Source organism: Fringilla coelebs (genome assembly GCF_963513975.1).
Source record: "Fringilla coelebs genome assembly, chromosome: 2".
NCBI lineage: Eukaryota > Metazoa > Chordata > Aves > Passeriformes > Fringillidae > Fringilla > Fringilla coelebs.
In genome coordinates this window covers 18,619,360-18,632,671 of record NC_140029.1, presented here as the reverse complement: position 1 = coordinate 18,632,671, position 13,312 = coordinate 18,619,360, and the positions used below count along the sequence as shown (strand labels likewise).

The 13,312-nt window shown below is 40.0% G+C and overlaps 1 protein-coding gene across 1 annotated transcript in view; it reads right to left on the bottom strand.

Moving 5' to 3' along the window:
- Positions 1–387: 387 nt before the first annotated feature.
- Positions 388–13,312, bottom strand: part of GEMIN8 (gem nuclear organelle associated protein 8) — a 28,425-nt gene continuing 15,500 nt past the window's right edge. Inside the window, exon 5 of the mRNA XM_084226480.1 lies at positions 388–2,753. Within this exon, the coding sequence (XP_084082606.1) occupies positions 2,503–2,753 (251 nt within the window). The 3' untranslated portion in view covers positions 388–2,502. The remainder of the gene's footprint in view (positions 2,754–13,312) is intronic.

The window sequence follows — 13,312 nt, the reverse complement described above, 5'->3', positions numbered from 1 at the left end:
ATCCCCTGAAATGAGATTATTTGGCAGCAACTTTTAAATCTGCAGTAGGGTATTTCAGGAGTTAGTACATGGCTCTTAAGGGACAACTCATCCAATTCTCTCTCCTTCTAACCTCATAGCATATTTAAGCATATTAAACCCTCTTAAAAATACTTAGAAGAACCAATGGTAATTTCCTTTATATATTTATTTTTATAGATTTATTTTACATATTATGTGAAGTAGGAAAAGAATTCAATGTTTGTCTTTTATGAAGTCTCCACAAATACCTTTTGAGACCAGAATTTCTGCTTCTGCTAGCAAAACCAGTTGGATGAAGAATCAACCACAGCAAGAACTGGAACTTGTGTTGAAAAGTAAGAACAGCCCAGTCCTACCTTACCCATTCTTCCTTTTTTTTCTGAACTGAACTGCACAGGGACAACACCATCACCACACTGGAAACATTTCAAATAGGAACAGAGACATTTATCCATATTAATCTGTGACAGGGTTTCCCCCAGTGGATACAGCAACCCTCCCATTCATTTTGCACCACACCATGCATATGTGGTATTGCCTGACAATGCTGTGAAAGTCCTGTCAACACTCCTCGTGCTTCTCCATATGTTAAAAACACTCCTGCTCTAAGTTCAATCTTCCTTAAACAATACAGCAGCTAAAAGAAAGCTTTACCATCTAAGAACTGAAGTGTTCTAAGTATGGAAGTTTGTTTATATAAAAAAATAAAAGTAAATTACAAGGTGTTAGGAAGAAAATTTATTTGGTCAAAGGAAGGAAACCCAAACAAAACACTGATTTTTTGACAAAACCCGCCAAAAACAAGAGTGACAACAAACGCAGAACTGTTAATAATCCTTTTCTCTCTCCTGTCTCACTGAAATTTTTCAGATTAATCACACCAGAAGTAAGTCTTGGAAACTGGAGGTTTTTTCATTTCAGCATTCAATTTAATTTCATCTGTGTAAGAGGTGGAACTGAGATGGAAATTCTGCTTTGAAAAAACAGTAACTACTACTAAAACAAAGATATTCCAAACTGCACTGCAGACTTGCTTTGTTTCAGCTGGCTGCTGCAGAGGGCACAGCAACTGCTGAGTGTATTACAAACTACACATGCTACAGAGAAACTCTGGAAACTCAGCATGAATTGAAGTTAAAATTTTAATTGTAACCTTCCTCTGTTGCCAGGAAGGCAGATGAGCATGTCACTATGAAACCAGCAGACAATTCCTTTGCCCTGGTATGGAAATGTAGTAATGTCACAGACTATTGCCCTTCAATCCACAATAATATTTATCAGCAGAGCTTCACAGAGAGTCCTTTTAAACATTCAGGGTACCATTTGCTAAGGAGCCACAGGTTTTGAGGGGCCAGTTCAGCCTTTCTTACACAAACCACCAGTGTGCCTCACTCAGTGTGGGCAAACACAACTGGCCCAAAGTCAAGAGTGGCAGAAGCAGAACCAAAACAGCTAGTGCAGATGGATGAGCACACACAGAGGCACATCTCTGTGCAGATGGATGAAAACACATCTACTTGCTTGTAGTTAAATTTTGTGCATGTCCTATGCTCTTGGCCATTGGAAACCTGCACCTAAAACAGACATATAGCCCACAGGGCTACCTGGCTTCCACAGCTCTGTAAACATTGGTCAGATATAGTCTATCAACCTAATAAGCTTTCTTTAAAGCTTCAAGTCTTCAAGCCCATTGCTGCTTTTTATTAGAATGGCAAAAAACATTGTAGGCTCCAATAGCACTGTGTCCTCTTAAGTTTCTCTTCTGCTAAAGAGATCTCTAACAGACGACCACATCAGGCTTCTGCCTGATCCTTCCACCCCTTCATTAAAACATTTTTCTATATAATGTTGCTTTAGAGTCAAACTCCTGCCAGACAAGTATCAGTCTGGAAGAAAAACTTCCTGCTTTATTATAAACCTTTGAAAAAGAATTCCAATGTCTGGGCTATGGTAATTTGATAAGTTGTATCTTGGCCAGTGGGCTCCTGATTCTCAAAAAAATCCAAGATTAGCAGACATAACACTTCAAGCTATGCTGTGTGAAACAAGATCCTAATACTACTATGTTAAATAAGACTGGAAAATAGGATCACTCAAATTCCTAAACAGGAAGAGCAGACAATTCATAAAGCAATGCAGAGAAGAAAAAGACTTTAAGTTTTCCCAGTTCAGTGGGTATGGATGTTGTTATGTTTCTTGCATGTACGGTGAAGGCAAGCGGGTATCAAATGATTGAATTTTAGACAGGTTTGATATTCCTGTCCCTCCTATTACTGCTCGACAACTATATGTGTGTTGAATGGACTGTGAACAACACTGACAGACACTGTAAAAGAAAAAAAGGCCAAACAAATACATACTGTCCTTGCCAGACTCTCCATCAAAGCCCAAAACCAAAACTTGCAGTTTGTTCTTTCAGCAGCCCAACCTGAGGCACCTGACCCTATAGCACTGGGCCACATCAGAGCACAGCACAGGTACTCACAGCTTAAGGGGAATAATGGGCCAGTATTTGGGCTGCTTTTTGTCACAGTTCCTGTCGAAGACAAGCTGCATGGCAGCCTCCATTGCCTGGATTTTGGCAGCTTCAGCACCATACAGCTTCTTCATTTCTGCCATGCGCCTCTCCCCAGGCCTTTCTGTGGGTGGCTCCACTGAACGCTCCACCCTCCTGTGCAGGTCTTGATCAGCCTCCACATATGGGTCCTCAGCTTCCAGCTGCTGCTGCCTCCCTAGAAAAATAAACCATAAGAGATGTAAATTACAGGGCTGTCAACCAAACAGGTTTTGTTTTAACTTTTAAAAATATGATACATTCATATTTTAGCTGGGTCTAAAAGGAAAAAATCCACATGTTCTAGGCTGCAGCTGCACTCATTTTCCATAAAGAAATTTCTACTAAAAATCATTATAAAGCCAGGCTGGAATAAATGGGGAGAAATAATAAGGCTGGATAAATGGGAAGAAGATCCTGGAACTGAATCCTAAAAGTGTAGGAAACCTCTGTGTTAGTACTACTAAGCAAAAATCAACATTGCTCCATTTCTACCCAAAACACATATGGCACTGTAAAAAAGTCAAACGACAAAATAACAAAAACACAATCCCCCTCTCCCTCCCAAGAAAACTGAAACAACCCAACCAAAAAATCCCAAACCACTCCCCATGCAAAAAAAAAAAAAAAATCAAACAAAAAGGAGAGTTTCCAAAATAATGACTTAGCAGCTGAGAAAGGAAACAATGCACAGGACAATGCAACTTTAGCTGAATGATAGCCAAGAGAAAATGTAATCAGTTACTACTCGGTGAAAATGAACAAATGGGTCTGTCATGTCAGCCATTAAGTGCATTCAATGAAACACAGCTGTAAGCATCGTGTTTAGATAAACTGTCCAAGCTCAGCCATTTCTCAAGACTTTCAAAGTTCAAAGCTGGCAGCCTTACTCTATTGCTTTGAAAACAAACAAAACATCACCAACATAAAGTATGCATCGGGTCTTTTAAAGAGGACTTAAAATAATTCAAGAGGTGAAACATTTGGACCAATCTGTCAACAAAAATGCTCTGTGGTAAACCTGACTGGAAGCAAGAACTTGGTTGTGCATGTCCAAATTTACTTTTGCTTCCTGGGTACTGCTCTGATAAAAGAAACAATGCTGTGTGCAGTTAAAACATCAAAGTGCTACACAAAACTCCCCTCTTATGGGGACATTTCTACAAGAGAGAGAAAATCACCCAGCCACTGAACTCCTCAATAACAAATGACCATCCTCAAAACCGTGTAACAGGCACAATTCACTACTAGTCAGGATTTTTTAAACATCCAAAAGGACAGTGTCCACAGGTCAGGATGCATTGGTCACACAGAAGACATGCTTCTCAGCATTTGGTGCCATGTACTTCTTCTCTCTTTCACCCTAACACAGAGATGTAGCTTTCACAACACACATGACATCTGCAAACCCTAACCCAAAGTTAAATATCCTGACATTTGTATGTCAAACATCTGCAGTTTATTTTTATACTGGAAAGTACTGTACCGAGCAGCCAACTGACTGTCAGCCTTCCTAAAGTAATTATCCCCTGAACGCCATTCACAGAAAACAGATATTTTACACAATATGATCAGAAACTTAAATTTTGGGATCTGTTTGTCTGACAGAAACACAAAAAGCTTTTTTCCTGTCATTTGAAACACCATTTGTATTGGTCATAGAAGGGCTTGAGGACTTATTAGCCATCTATTCCAGAAAGACATTTCTGTGATTTTGCTTTAAGGGCACACCCCTGCATTAGGCTGCACTGCCAGAATTCATAAGGAAATATACATTAGAGTCCATATGTGTTTTTGGAAGAGTCAGATTTATTTGGTGTTGGGCCATTTTAACCAGAAGGTCTGAATTAAAGTAACTAACATTGCCTACAGAGGGCTCAGCACTTCCAGGACAAGGTAAAACCCAGGCTACACCCTGCACCCCACTGAAACCAACTTCCTGGGACACCACGCTGCCCACAACTGCACAGCACGCTTTTAAGCACAAACTTTGTGCACATTACACTGAATAGTTTTAGACAGATAAAACCAAACAAGACTATGCTGGCAAACCAATGTCTCCCACTGAAGATTACACAGCAAAACTGGCAAAGCAATGAATTGGACCCATATTTGTTAACTCTCTTGGGGCACTAAATAATTCCTAGTACTTCTGTATTGCCCATGGAAATTTTTAATTCTTTACTTTCATAGCTGCATGCTAGAGACAGCTGCTTCCTCACTTGTTTGCTGTAGAATACTGTCTGATAGCTCACTGCACACAGTAATCCTTAAGAAAAAAAAGTTTCTCTGGAGATAGATAATGCATTCTTCTATTTGGAAATTAAATGGATGTCCAGCAGAAGCTTCATGATGGATGAGTGGATTACAGTTTAGTGTGCATCAATCTCCATTTCTCAACACAGAGTAGTTCATAAATCTGTAGATCCTAATTGCAACAATCAAAGTAATAATACCAATTTAAATTCCATTCTCAGAATTACTTGATGTATGTCTGGAGTGTTTTACTTTACACTAATCAGATATAGTGCCCGTAACTTTCTAACTTTACTTCTGCTATTCCACAGCTACTGGTTAAAAAAGTCCCAGAGTGATTGTACTATAGAGTTTTAGACACATAAATCAGGTCTAGAATCCAGGCAGAGGCTCAGGACAGAAATGTGCTATAGGGACCCACAGTTTTTTTGCACCAAAGGCTGGGTTTGAGCCACAGAACATGACAGCTGTTGCTGGTAATACCACTGCAGCTGTGTGGAATGCATTGCAATTTCAAATCAGTTATCTGTGCAGAAATACCACTGGAACAAACTCCAGAGTCATAGACAGAATCATAGAATGGCTTGGGCTACAAGATCATCCTATTCCAAGCCCCCTGCCACAGCAAGGGACAGTGTCCATCAGATCAAGTTGCTCAGAGCCCCATCCAGTCTGGCCTTGAACACTACCAGGGATGGGACATCCACAGCTTCTCTGGGCAACCTGTTCCAGTGTTTCACCACCCTCACAGTAAGCAGCATTATTTGTTTTTATAGACTATCAAGGAATGAAGTCATGAAATTCAATGGGAATGCAAGCTACTGCTTTTCCAAAAACAATATTTCCAAAAACAGACATAAGGAATAGATAACAGAGAAAGTACTGTCCTGTCGAGATGCACACTAAACTTTCTTTGGTGGGGCAAGGGCTGGGAAATAGAAGTGCTGTAATTTCCAGCAGTCTGGGTTCTATCCATTACCTCAGAGTTTAGTTTAAAAACAATACAAAGCAGTACAACTTGAGCTAAACGTGCTACTACCTCTTCATCAAAAAGCTGACAGCTAGAATCTGACAATGGAAATACAAACAAAATTATAAGCTCTCTATAACCACAAGCCTATGGAGACAAGCAGAATTCCTCTGAAGCAAGCAATACATACTCATCCATGAAGCAGACAGCATGGTTTATCAAAATATTAATTCTCAGTCTGCAGCAATGAAGTCCCCAGCTCACTCTCAGATCAATTTCACATTCCAAATTCTCAAGTCATTGGGCTGCCAGGTTATAAACATAAAACAAGTAATTTTTACACAATTTTAAGCAGTTCCTCTTTCTACTTCACACAGACTAAAATAAACATGCTTTCTTTTACAGCATTCATCTTCAACTACTGGCGAGCTTCCCCCAATCAAGAAACAGTATTTTGCAAACGTTGTCAAGGCAGGCAGGCAGCTGCAGTGGTGGTTGGTCCCTGCACAAAGGAAAAGCATTGCTGATGTTTTCCCAGTTGGTCAGCTTCATTTCTTTTCAAAGATGCTCTTTCTCTCTCTTGAAGCTCCCTTCAAAATTAACTTGTTCCTAACAAGTTCAGCTCTGGTGGGAAGTCATCATTACCTGGCCAAAATCAGCGAGGGCATCTTTTTCCAAACACAGTAAATAGAACTCTTTAACCACAAAGAAAAACAGTTCAGCTCTGTCATGCACCCAGTGTCCTGGGTTACCCAAAAGGTTATTGCATTCTGTATCTATCTGTTGCCAGAATGGAAAGTGTCTCTTTAAGGCTCTAGATCTGGTAATGGAGCCTTGAGGCCAGCAGGTGCCAGCTGTTTTGAAGTCGGGGTTGTGCAGGCAGAGCTCTCTCTTGCCTGCAGCTCTTGCTCTTTCCTTTCATTCTTGCAGGCAGAGAGCTGAGGCAGCACTGGTGGAGACTTCCCTCTGGTTTTCTTCTGGGTTTTTTTTTTACGAGGCAGGCAGGTGTTCAGCCATGTCCATGACAGTAAGGCTCCATCACTCATAACAGTGACTTGGGAAGACAAACTCCATCACTCTGCATGTCCTCACCTTCCTTCTTCTTTCCCCACCTTATATACTGAGCATGATGTCAGATGGTCTGGAATATCCTTTGGTCAGTTAGGGTCACCTGTCCTGGCTGTGTCTCCTCCCAAACTCCCATGCATCACCAAGGTCCTCACCAGCATGGCAGCAGGAAAAGCAGAAAAGGCCTTGGCTGTGTATAAGCCCTGCTCAGCAATAATAAAAACATTTCTATATTATCAACCCTGTGTTGAGTGTAGATTCAAAACACTGCCCCATACCAGTCACTGTGAAGGAAATAAATTCCACCCCAGCCAAAACCAGAACATCTACCTGACTCATGCTACACTCCTGGTCCATCATTAGTAATTCTAGGCCTTATGAAATAAAGTTTCGGATTATTGTTTCTCCCTTCACCGCTTTTCCCACTTTTTATGAATTACTTTTAATCCAGTGTGTACTAGCTGAAAAGAAAAGTGAACAAATACAGGGAACTACCTCCATGCTCTGGAACTGCCAGAAGAGGACCCTAACTCCTGCATTAGCCATTCACTGCATTTGGGCCTTCATACGCACACCAATGACCTCTTATTTAGTTTCAGCAAGACTATGACTTAAGACATAAGCTATTTTCCCCCTGGCTCCTTAGAAACTCAGGTGCTTTACTCTTATTTTATAAAGGGAAAATGTCTCACACTTTTTGTAAGTTTGATCCACTCTACATTTCTTTCTTTGTAAAATCTTTTGAGAAGCTTAAGTAGCAATAATAAAAAAATTCCTGTCCAGAACTTATCCTCTTCTTATTAAAAGAAAAAAAAAATACCAGCAAAACAAACCAAGAAAAAGAAACAACTTCAAAACCAAAACCCAAACAAATTCCCTTATTTAGGAAGAAGTCTCCATGGAGAGACTTTGCAACATTAAAAGGAGATAGAAGTAGGAAGGATAATTATCTATGTCAGATTTTAAATGAAAGACTTATACCCAGCATTGTGTGGTCTCTTGTACCATTTTTAGCTCTTGGTATTTATACATCCAACCCTCAGCTCACTTCAGCCAGTGATAATAATTCCATCTGACAACATTTCATATACAGACATTCTTCCCCACCAGTCTGTAGGTGCCCACACTCAGCAGCCTGCCATGTGCTGCCCCACACAATGGTAGGTGTGGTAAGAGACCAAGGGCTTGCTCCTCCCAAGTGTTAAATGCCATTACTGACTTTCAGTTGCTTGCTTAGTTAGCACATTATTTTTCAAGGAAATAATGCACTTTCTCCAGTCTTGGTGTGTTTTTAATTTTCCATGATTTCAGACTGTGTGTTCACATAGTTGTCTGCTTATTTGAAATGATTAATTATTTTCTGCTACTGCTGTGTGTGCACTTAGTGAGCTTTTCATCTTAAATGCTACCTGAGTTGATCTTGAGCAGCCCACACTAACAGTTAAAACCACTACCCATTTCTACTGATTAGAAACTCCTAGTTCTCTCTTTGAATGCCACTTCCCACGAGCCTATCTGCTGTGTTAAGTGTTCTGCCCACACAAGTTTGTCCATGCAAAATGCCAGCTTCTTCATCTTCCTAGAAAAGCTAAAGTACCTTCACCATAAACCTACATAAGAATTTGGGTTTTTTTTGAAGTGATAGAATCAGACCATTTTATTGTACCCACACTTGCATGAACTGGGCATAATGTGGGGAAAATAAAAATCTTTGCCTCAAGGAATTCCACCAAAACAGGGATTTAAATCAGGATTTGTACACAGGATATTCAAGGAGTTTAATTTCTGCAAAGCTCTGCAGAGCTCTGGATTTCCACAGGGCTGGAATCTCAAGTACTACTCTTTATCAAGTGCAAAGTTTTGCAGAACAAGTTTCCATCAGTGGGAGTCTACAAGATACAAACAATAGTGACTTACCCCCACATCGGTAAAGATAAAATATTCTTGGTTGCTAAAACCAGCATGGTCCTGCTTGCTGGTAGGTCACTATGAACACTAAGTAACTTACTGAAACTGTGGAAACATACTGAAAGAGAATGATGATTTTATAGCAGAATGAACAGCCTTGTTCTAGCTGTAAGCTGGCTTGGGGAATATAGACTTCTTTTAAAACTTCTTAAATTTAAAACTTTGTGCTTCAAAAGATGTGACAAAGGGATTCCTCATGACACCACATAACTTTCCCCTTCCCATTTTTAGGAGAAGTCTGATCTTCAAGGACAGCTAGGTTCTATCTTACTATGCAAGCATTCTCACCTATACAGAAAAACCAAATGCTGTAGCTGACTGGAAAACACGAATTCAGAATAAAAATTACTTTTGGTGGGAGTTATTGCCTGCAATGTTAAGCTTTCAGTTACTAGTCATGACAATCATGAAAAAGAACTACCAAAAATCCTGAGGATATTAAAACCCCAAATATCTACACTGACTAAATTTCCATTTGCTAGTTGAGGAAAGAATGAGTTAAAAGAAATCGACTATTTCATCACATATATCTACAAGCAATGTAATATTCTCAAAAAAAAGGAAAACATTCCCTTACAGGCTTTGAAGTAAGAGCAGATGTGATTCCTTGGCAAGCTTGAGGCAGCCTGAAACCATGGTTCCATGGACATTTTTCCTTCCTCAGCTACAAAACCAGCTTATGCAATTTCCACTCTTCCCCCTTAGCTGCGTGCTCCAGCTCCCATATCTCTCACGCTATAATTGTCTAAGGGGCAACACAAAGAATCCTGCAAAAAACAAACAACTCCCCCCCCCCCCCCCCCCGCCAAACAAACCAAACTTCAACACATTATATTTAGTTCTAGTACAGTTCAGTGCCCTGGAAACACCAGAGCAGGAACAAATGGCTAGGAAGAAGAATTGCTTAGCCTGGCTTTGGCACCAAGACGTGTTTACTGAAGCACAGCCCAACTCAAACCTATTGCTAAGAGCAGGAAATAATCTCAGGTAAGAGACTGCACTCCCTCAGACACAGTTGCAACAGGACATCTGACACACTCCAATACCTTCTTTCACTGTAATCCAATCTTTCTACACAGCTTGAAGAGGACAGCTCTGTGGAAACAGGGCAAAACTACTTATCGAGACAGAAAATGGAGAAAAATTACCTTTGAAATAAAAATGAATAGAAATCAAGGAAGTAAGATTAGAACTAAGGTGTTCCACTTTCAGGTTTGGTAGTTAATGGTATGTGTCACTCTCAAGTTAATTAACCACATGCCTCACTGTAAACAATCTGTAAAATTAATACTTTAAAGAATTAATTATCTCATTTTGTTATTTGGGTTAAGCAACTGGCACAAAGTTATACAGCTGACTGGAGAATAAAGAAGCCGAATTCTGTTTTAGAAATATGATTAGAAACCAAGGATTGTTCTGCGGTCTCCAAAACAAGCTGCCAAGGATCCTACACAGAAACAATATAAGCCTTCATGTCCATGTTGACATTAGCACTAGGCTACACTGGTTACTGCCCAGCTAAACATCAATTCACCTTTATTTTCTTCTATTACCTTCCACAATGAAACCCCTAAAAATAAGTATTTTTAGTCCAACCAGAAAATGCACTGAAACAATTAAACCCCATGAATTTGAAACAATCAATGAATCAATGGAATCTCAAGTGAAAGCCTGCTCTAGAATGCGATTGCTCTAAATGTAATTCACAATCAGAGATTTGTTGAAGACGAGAAAACTCAGAGGTGAGCCCTGTGCAGTCAGGGGTCTGCAGCACACCAGAGGCACCAAGGTGTCTGTACCCTGGTGCCCTCTGACACAATTAAACTGATAGGAAGCTGCTGAACGACCACTGCTAAGAAATTAGAACAGGATCAGGCACTGGCAGCTGCCTCTAGTAAGGATCAAGTCTACTCCAATAAGATTATTTAAATACAGACCAGCTGACTCTGCATTCCCATCCCCCAAAACAACTCCAATCTGTCACTGATGGCAACAATGCTGACACCAGACAAAGACAACACTGCTAGAGTAAACAGAAGGATTACCTAAATCTATATATAACTATGTCTTCACATACATTTACGGCACAGTCTGAGGAGACTGAACAAGGAAATGTTAAAATTTAAAAGTGCTACTTTGAAAGCAAACCAGAACACAGAAGAAACATGAGTTTCACAATAGTTTTTTATGTGTGCCCTGAATAGAAATTAAACACACGCTTTTGGAAGAACATGTTTCACAATGCACTGAACTGCTAGACAGCTAAATAATACTGAGTTTGGTACTTTCAGGAAAAAAAAGAAAGGAAATAGCCTGTGCCAGTCTTCTAGATCAAACTCACACATTTGAACTTCTCACCGAAATTTCTTTCTTGACTCCAGGCACACAACAGTGCTGAATTCAAGTTTGGTTTATTGCTTGATATGAGAGAGCTACTTTATCAAAAACACTTGAAAAACATTTTGGAGAACAACCTGCAGCCATGTTGCTGATTTTCTGGAAGTATAGTCAGGCTATGAAGTGACCTTTCAGTTAACCGGCAGGACCGAAATTCAGTATTACCAAAGACATGCAGAATTAAATAACAAGGTCTAATCCAAAGAATATTAATTTCAGCAAGTAAATACACATGGTTTACTAGCAACATTTTCTCCATGCTGCTAGTAAACTATGTGTGCTGCCTGACCAAGCATTTGGAAAGAGACATCTGAAAAAAGGGTCAAACTAAATGAGATGGTGAAACATATCATAGTTTTTGTAAGGAATAGTTGAAGGATAACTTTGGAAATATAAGTTTACCTCTGACCTTCTGAATTTTTCATTGCTCCCTTCAGCACTCTAGCAAATTAAATGAAATATACTTGAACCCATGAGGGTGACTGCTACACCTAGCATTAAAAACACAACAAAAAACATTGGGGACATATGCCAGAAGAAACCTGCAGATGTGCATCTATTGTACCTTCCACAAAATGGGAATGTTTGACTTCAAAAGTTAGTTCCAGGATTTGGTGCTGGAGCACAAATCTGAGCACTCTTTTTTAAGAGAGACAGCTGGGATCCCACTTGTCAGAAAGTTAAGTTGTACTTCTTAGCACTTGGGAGCTTTCTGTCTCCTCCCTGTCACTTCAACGGGATATTTCCTATATTAAGTATTTCAGTGACTTGATGAAGACTTTACACAAGGAGAGCCACCAGACTTAAAGCCCTAGTCTGACAGCCTGCTCATGACAGAGGTCAGTACCTAATGCCAAGGGAAGGATGCAAAAGCAGACAATGCAAATGTCTTCATGTCACCAGCATCACCTAGTGAGAAATGGAGAGATCAGAAAAATGCAGATGCTTCTCCAAAGCCAGCCAGCTGTTCTGCAATCTCCACCTCAACACCTCCTCCATCAGCATGTTGTACATGATGCAATCTTCACAGTGTAGACACTTTTACATTTACCAATGGCCAAAAATCCCAAGGAAATGACAACTGATGAATTTTAGAGTGATTTTGCCAACACTCTGTTCAGCAACCACATCAACAAACTGCAGACCTTCTAGAAATCAAGGTATTCTGCAAGGCTCGTACAAAGTGAGAACAGCAGCATTAGTTTCAGCATTTGAACAACCACAGAAAAACTGAGGCCTTTCTACAACTTCTGTGAACACAGAGCTGGCTTTTAGAGCAACAATCACTTCAGCAACTACAAATGAAATTAAACCCAGGAGATTCTTATCCAGCTAAATGTGAATGATAACACTCAGTGGTGTAAGATCCACGTTATTTATTTCAGTAAAAAATATCCATTTAGTATTTAGCCTTCATTTTTTTACTTTACCTCCATGATTTCAGTGTACCAGAGCAGTGATCTGACAAATTCAGACATGCGTCCTTGAAAATATTGTGGGAAATTCTGACAGTAACACAACATACAGATTTGGGTACTTTGGAGGCCAGCAATAATTGTAATAATTTTAACACTGAACTGCTGGATTGCTCTGTACTGGGTACTTCATAGGGTTACAGCTCAAGTGTTTCTCAGTATGTTGCTATATCAACCTTCTCCAATTCTCTGAGCAACATGGAAGTGCTATCACTCCTGTGCTAAAGGTCTAAATAAACAGAAAATGGACAAGAACTCCTAGAGCAGGATGTGTTCAGATTCTTTGGAATGAGCTTCACAGCAGATGACATCACATAGTGGCAGAGGTGCTCAACCCTGTCACTGGAAAAGACAAGAAGGACAATGTTCCCTTGTATGCTTAGGGTTCAAGATGCATCATCCTTTGGGTATAAATGACTAGCTTTTTTCTTCCTGGCAGGCATGTGGAAGACAAAGACTATTATATGGGATATTTGTTTCTGAAGTCTACCTATGTTGAAAGCTTTTGTGGATCTAGTCACAACCGGCACACCCAAGGCTGTGACAGAAGTCTGTACAGGCCACCCAAGTCTGAGCCGGGTGGCCTAACAAACTCTGCCTTGC